General features: G+C 41.5%; 1 protein-coding gene across 2 annotated transcripts; it reads left to right on the top strand.

The window, feature by feature from the left end:
* Positions 1 to 1,601: 1,601 nt before the first annotated feature.
* LOC116734537 (protein FAM177A1-like) lies at positions 1,602 to 4,571 on the top strand. Of its 2 annotated transcripts, none has more exons than XM_032586005.1 (5): positions 1,602 to 1,740; positions 1,902 to 2,105; positions 2,189 to 2,255; positions 3,298 to 3,395; positions 3,479 to 4,571. In XM_032586005.1, the coding sequence occupies exons 1-5, from the start codon at positions 1,672 to 1,674 to the stop codon at positions 3,701 to 3,703; spliced, it is 663 nt and encodes a 220-aa protein (XP_032441896.1). In that variant the 5' UTR covers positions 1,602 to 1,671; the 3' UTR covers positions 3,704 to 4,571. The 2 variants fall into 2 exon arrangements, with proteins under 2 accessions (XP_032441896.1, XP_032441895.1); XM_032586004.1 differs by having other exon boundaries at positions 1,902 to 2,111.
* The last annotated feature ends 2,682 nt before the right edge of the window (positions 4,572 to 7,253 follow it).

The raw sequence follows: 7,253 nt of genomic DNA, 5'->3' as shown, positions 1-7,253 counted from the left end.
TTTACAGCTGTGTTCTGTCCAGTCCCACTGAATTTCATGGGGTTTTTTTGCAAAGAATGGACAAAAAATCCAGATGCTAAACTGATAGAGATATATTCTAGAAGGCTGTAATTGTAAAGAAAGTTGGTTCAACAAAGTATTGATTTGTGTCTCACTTTCTTTCAGCTTCACATATATAAACAATGCTTCTTGGTCTCAGACACAGATTCCCGATTAATTTACATCTTTATATTAAGTTTATAGTTACATTGTGACAAATTGAGAGAGTTTTCAAGCAATACGTCTGTAAGGGACTTTGAGGTTAGCTAGCTACTGCTGCAGCTACCACTGTTAGCTGCCCAACTAACTGCCAGAGATGAGAATCAGTTCAGTCCTGGGGGAGTTTTCCCACCTGACTGTTTCGCTGCACTGACAAATGTGCAAATAAAAACCGAAACAACATGCAAATAAAATGTAAGCCCTCTTCTCCATGCAGCTGTACCCTGTAACGAGGGGCTTTCCTGGCTGTGTAAATGTTTGCAGTGAAAAATGTTGACCTGTTTACCGGTAAATCTTAAATAAATAAATAAAAACAATCTCCCCTCTTACACGTTCCTGCTGTTTCTTATTTTTATAGCTTTACGTTCATCTTAGGCTGATGAGCGTATCGGGGTCAACGCAGGGGCTCACCGTGTTGCCTTGGGATGTTTTAGCGCTCGGCAGGGTTTTATGACACAACCTGCTTCAGGCACAAATAGGTAAAAAGCAGCTTCTGCTCTCTGCTATCCTGCGGAGGGACCAAGATAGCAAGAGTAGGAGAGACAAAACCGGCACAAACACGCTGATGGACTGTGGAAACTGTGTCTCCAAGAAGGTTTTTCTTATTTTGCATCTCAGCCTTTTATTTATTTTTATTTTTGGTAATTTTACCAATGACTTTGTTTCACTTCTTAAGAACAGGAAACGTTGTTTGTTCTTTAAGACTACTTGCTGTAAGATAAGATTAGATTACAGTGATATTCATTAAATTAGAATAAAGATATAATAATATATTCAAGATTGGTAGCCTTTAAGCAGGTATGAAACTTACTTTTCATTGAGGCTACTTTTCTGTATTTTTTTTATATCCGTCTGATATAATATCCTGATTTCAAATGTCATGTTTTTCTTAACTGTAAGCAGACAACCATCAGAATGAACAGAAATTGAGACTTTTAATGTATATAATGTTTCACTTAGTGATAAAGCTCCTGAAATAAATTGACTTTTCAATATTTTAATTTATTGAATATATCGGTCGCAGTAATCAAGTCTGAGTGTTTGCTGTGACATTTGACTTGGCTTTCTATATAAAATATTACTAAGTAAAGTTGATTCATTCTTTACCTTTGGGTGCAGACAAACAGCGGGACAACTTTAAAGGACTTTAACATCCTGCAATGCTTTCAAGTCTCGCCCAGCGTCGCGCCTGCGTTTCGGCTGTCCAAATAGACAATATAATATAGTTACATCAAAACTATTTGTATATTTCACGTTATAGTTTCTTTTAACATGGTTTCAAATAAGAAAAGATGAAAGCGCGTTGTCTAAAGGTGCTTTTTAACGCGACGGTATGGGCGTTACGTACGGTGTATTTCCGGGTTTGACGTCAGTGTCGGCGCAGCTTGCAGGGATACAAAGAAGACGGCAACAATGGCTGATGTTTCTCTGTATCTCGCCAATGTTAACGTGTCTTTAGGACGGGCCATGGACTCGGGGCAGGTAAGAGGGTCGCTGCCTGACCAGCGGTGTGTTGACCGGTTTCTAATGCCTCCGGGTGTTTGGGGCTGGTCAGCGTTTAGCCGCGGCTGCGTCATGTCGGGCGGATCTGGTCGAGTGTTACTACTGAATTTGCCTGGACGCGCTCGTCATGTCCTCCCCAGGGTCAGAGCCCGAATCCGGGGAGGGAGTTTGAGAGCGTTGAGCTGGGAGAGCTGGGCCAGAGGACGGAGCCGAAGGAGAAGGCTCCCCGCCGCGTCATCCACTTCTCCAGCGGGGAGACCATGGAGGAGTACAGCACCGACGAAGAGGAGGCAGAGGACCCGGAGGCGGAGCGGAAGGACCTGCTGTCCCCTCCGGTCGATGCGGTGAGGGTGAGGAGCGGCGGAGGGTCGGGTCGGAACCTTTAGTTTGTGTGAAAGGTGAGGGCAACTTTACGTTTGTGCTGCAGTCCAAGATGACCTGGGGGCCTTACTTCTGGTTCCACATGTGGAGAGCTGCCACGTCCACCATTTCAGGTTTGCAGTGGCTTTAATACAACTATCCAGTACACATTCCTGTTGAAGAAAGATCTTCCTTTCTTAATTGTTTTTTAATAGATATATATATAATCAGCTTACAACCAAGGCCAGGGGTGGATTTAGGAAGATGTAGGCCCCTGGGCAAAAGTCCGTTTTGGTCCATAACCACACCAGCGTTTTAATAGTTTAATTATAGTTAAGTTTTATGTTGTTTGTCTAATTCAGTTACTTTCAGTTAGTCTTTTGAGTGTGCTTGCTAATTTTTTTTATGAGTTATTTCACCATTTAGTTTTTAGTGGTCATATTAGTAGTTTTAGTTTTTTTTCATTCTTTGGGTAATATTCAAGTGCAGAATTCAAAAAGGTCAAAGCATTGTGATTTGGTGTACGCTGATGCTCAACAGAAGATCAAATTTCCAAATAAATGCATTTAATCATTGCTGAACAACCCACTGATTGGCATTTTCTCCCAACTTTTGCTGTCGCCATTTTGCGGACTAGCGTCAATGTCGCTAGGAAGAGTGTGCAGTGCCGTAATTTGCCGATAGCTGATGTAAAACTGTGGATGATCAGTTCTAAAGGCTAATAAGTCGGTTCATGAACACAAAAATGTTTAAGTATGTTTCAGTTATATAAACGCACAGTATAATTGTATGGTTAGCTCTTTTTTTTTTTCCTCTGTTGAATAGTTTTTATATATTTTAGTTAACAAAAATGTTTTCTCAATTTCAGTTTTTGTTATTCCGATGCTTTTAGTTAACTACAGCAACCTTGACCCACACACGTGTCTTTTGCGCATTCAACTCACAGTATGTTGATAATTGGCCAGTTAAATACCAACTCGCTGGTATTGGGAAAAGTTAGTTGATTACAGAACAATGGGGCCATGACTGCTTCCTCTTAAAACAAAGTGTACAAAAACATCATATCTCCTGTGGTGACAATATGCCGCAGATGGTACCATTGACATTGTTACAGAAGTAAGGACAAAACCGATATTGGCTTGTATTTTGTCAACATTTAGTTGTTTTATATTGCAGCCTGCGACTATCTTGGGGAGAGGATGGCATCCCTGTTCGGAATAACATCGGCAAAGTACCAGTACGCCATTGACGAATACAACAGGATAAAGAAAGAGGTGACGCCGGAGCGCTTTGAGGAAATGCTGTCTTCATTTGTTGTCTCAGCCGTCCTAACAGCACTCCCCCCTGCGTCCTCCAGAAAGAGGAGGAGGCTGAGGAGAACCGACTGTCGGAAGAAGCGGAGCGGACCTTCGACCAGCTAGAGTCTCAGGAGGCGAAGGGCGAGCCAATCGCATCGGCGGACGCGCAGGAGGAGAAGGCGGCGGCGGCGTCCGCTCGCCCCGACGCGAACCGTCAGCCGGAGAACGAGAGTCCGGTGGGTCCGAACACGATCACCGTCCCGGTTGTCGTCACCGCGACCTAACCCTTCCCGAGAGAGAGGACATTTTAGTGTTTGTTCGTCAGTAAAGAAAAGAACATCACCAAACTGTTTGGTTTGTGTATAACACGGCTTTTAATGGGCAGATCGGATTGGACAGGTGGGGCGCGTCAATGTGGGAAATTGGAAACCTTTAAACACATGCAGTCGGGCAGATTTTAGGGAATAAACGCCACTGTAGGTTGCTACAGCAACCCTCCACTCTATGCTATACAGGGAGGACAAAGTGTTGCTCCCCTGTGCCTCAGATTGACCACACAGTGCCTAAACCACCCATACAGCCAGTGCCAGATGTGGGCTGAGCATCTGTTTAACCCTGACCTGATGACCCTGCGGACGGTTTACATTACCCATCTCAAGGTTTAGCAGCCGCTCACGTCTACGTCTGTTAGCGCTGATGTCCTGGATCCACCTGGCTGCACCAAAGAGCTGGCCGTTTTAACGTTCCTTCACCTCGTGTCCATATGCATGCTGTATGTAGACGTGTTTTAATATTACATGTTCAGGCTTGTGTTGCACTTACTGTCTGTGGAAGCACTGAGCACATTAAATGGTGGCTACATTTTAGCCACAGGGTAGGCTAACATTTAGCTAAAAAGAAATGGTGAAAAGTGGGTGTAAGGGTTGTGTGTTGCTGTTTCATCTGCTTTATTTGCTGTGAACATTAAAATAATCTTGTGTAATCTTATGGGTAAACAAATGATGACACTAAGTCTGTTTAAGGACCTACAAAGTTACATTTTTAACCACTTGTAAGCAGTTTTTTACACTTATTTATTTTCTTAACTTATTGAGCTGTTAATTTGAACATTTTCTATTGTTTTTGTAACATGACAATAAACTGTTAACTGATTTTTTTTGTTTAACCATGACTCTCTTTTTAAGTTTTGACAGTTGTCTGCACAACTCCATGTGTATAAAATTAAAATCTTAAAATGTCTAATATTCAGAAAGAAATGTAAATAGTCTTTTATGTTTTATTTGTATTTATTAATCAGTGACAGTATCTGAACACATTAATCTTTACAAAAACAGATTCTTTACATCGGATTTAGCTCAGAAGGCAGGGCATAATTTTGGAATATCTGAGAGGTTACATTAATATCGTAAATATTGTCGTGGCAGGATTATTTTACCGTATGTTTGAGTCGCGCGCAGACATCTTCATTGCGTTCTGTTACTCGAGGCTAGCTGCTAATGTATTCATGCTAGCTAGCCAGCTAGCTTTTCTGCGTCTGTCACGGGTTAAGAGCAAATTTTCTCACTGGTTGACGGACCGACGTTTGTTTACGCCACTGGCCCACTTCTGTTGCTAACGCATACAAAGCTAGGCGCATTATGTGGAAAAAAGAAATGCCCCCAAAGAACAACTACTCTAGCTTAGCACTATAAATTTGATTTGCTGAGACCTACAGATACCCTGTTCACATGGAGACGCGGGCTTTATCTTACCAACGTCACTCGTCTCAGCCATGCTTCGCTTGTGTGCTTGTTCAAAGACTTGGTGCTGCTGTGCAGCATGATTGATGTGAGGGCTTGCTTTGTCAGTGGCAACAAAAGAGGCTGTGTCACTGTGTGCGCAGACTGGCCTGAGGTCAGGGACCCTGTCCGCCCGCCGTACAATGAATCCATTCTGAGTGCAGCGTGGGTTTCTGCGTGCCACGACGACCTCCTCAGCAGTCCTAACCTCGCCGCAGTGGACATGCAGTGATGCTTTAACTCCACTCTGCAGTGAGTCACGGTCAAACAATAGGTAGAGTGCTGGCTTTGAAAGACGAGCTGGCTTCTACAGCTCTTAGGAAGAACTCTCTCCCTTTTCAAACGCATAAACTAGGGAGAACCACATTATTGATAGGTGTTGCTTCTAGCGGTTAGCGCCTCAACCGCTGGCAAATCCCACTGGTTTGCTAACTTTTCAACTTCTACTAAGGACTGACTCCATCTTGTTGAGCCTCGAGTAAAACATGAGATATTAAAATTAGCATCCCTGCAGAGTTTCCCCTCTGCTGTGCTTCTCCAAAGTCTTCTTGCTATATACAATCACATTCATTAAATATGCATTTCTCGCCTGTCTTTATGGTAATAGGAAGCAAATGAACAGACGGCAGAAACATTCCTGTTGGACAATCAGCTGCACTATGGCTGATCTTAGGCATTTATCCGATAAGACTGAAAAACATGATGCCATTTTTGCATTTCGTCTCCAGAAAGCAAACACTTCAAAGACACCAAATCTTACCAAGTGTTTCTGGTCTACTTTCTACTGAAAATGGTCAACTTGAAATAAGACAAGCTTCTAAGCTGGATGTTGCAGATTTGTGTTTTTGTTTATGAGCAGCAGTGAAACCTGTGAGCGCCATGCATCCTCCGTGGTTCTGTTAATGAAATCCTTCATGTTTGCTTGGTTTTTGCGTTTCATTACTTTTGAGTTATGTACATATTTATTTTTGTTTCCGCTCTCAAAGTCTGAGGCGCCGTCACTGCGGTCTCAATCTAAGATTTTGTTTTTGCAAATTAATGAACTCTATTTTTTTGTATTTTTTGAGGGAGCCTTAATTTTAAAATTTATTTTGAAAATTTTAGCCCCTGTTGCTTTCATACCCCCAAATAAAATTGATAGGAATTAACTACCTTCTACGACAGAGGATTAGGGACATACTAATAAAAAATAAAGTCATAAAATTGTGAGACTAAAGTTATAAAAAATACCAGGATAAAACCTGACTTGTAGCTTTCAGAAGTCACATCTTTAGTAAATAAATTCAGAGACGTGCCCTGATAGACACTAGATGGCGCCAATGCACCTGCTCTTTTTTCCACTGGACAAAAAAAAAAGCCCTTCTGAAATAATAGCTTTTTTTTCCTTTCGTCCTTTTGCAGTGCTTGCTGTGAGCCCTAAGCTAGCGATTCCAGATTTTAAATTCTATATCACAAAACCATGGATTATTTTTCTACACACTGAGCGCAAAGCAATTTTCTTTTCTTTTTTTTTTTTAGTATTCTGTTCCTTTTTTTAATGAAAATTATATGAAGAAAATTGTACAAAATTAACGTTGAATGTTGCAACATAAGTTTCATGCTGGTGCTTATTATTAGGTAACGTCTTACGCTTTCTGTCATGTCCTGTATGACGTGTTCACTGGTAAAATAAAAGGTCTAAACTCGTTTAAATGCAGGCAATATTTATAACAAACGGGGTAGAATCCACATAAAACTTCAAATTCAGTTTAGTCCAGGTTAATTGATTGTTTTAGTCTAATCTAATACGATTATTCAGCGATACAGAACCAAACCAGCCATAGTTTTATGCTGTCAGATCTTTATTAAGTCCCTCAGATTCAGCAAAGCGACATTTCACAGCAAGTTGTAAAAGAGGCAAGTACCGCAACCAGCCCACAAGAGGGCAGTATCGTCTTAGATAGGAAAACTCACCGTGCTCCACTTCATGCAAGGACTTCGGTGTGTAAATACACACATATATAGTATTATACTACAAAACAATGACAGCAGTTTGTTTCACTGCTCATCAGTAAAC

This window comes from Xiphophorus hellerii, chromosome 15 (genome assembly GCF_003331165.1).
Source record: "Xiphophorus hellerii strain 12219 chromosome 15, Xiphophorus_hellerii-4.1, whole genome shotgun sequence".
In the NCBI taxonomy this organism is placed as follows: Eukaryota; Metazoa; Chordata; class Actinopteri; order Cyprinodontiformes; family Poeciliidae; genus Xiphophorus; species Xiphophorus hellerii.
Note: the sequence above shows the minus strand (reverse complement) of the source record. Positions and strands in the feature narration are given on the sequence as shown.

What these genes read in the sequence shown, in the direction of transcription:
- LOC116734537 (XM_032586004.1), top strand. Translation starts at nt 1,672, where the DNA reads ATGGCTGATGTTTCTCTGTATCTCGCCAATGTTAACGTGTCTTTAGGA. An exon ending in GGGCCATGGACTCGGGGCAG is followed by an intron (nt 1,741 to 1,901) that starts GTAAGAGGGTCG and finishes TGTCCTCCCCAG; the next exon opens with GGTCAGAGCCCGAATCCGGG. An exon ending in CTCCGGTCGATGCGGTGAGG is followed by an intron (nt 2,112 to 2,188) that starts GTGAGGAGCGGC and finishes TTTGTGCTGCAG; the next exon opens with TCCAAGATGACCTGGGGGCC.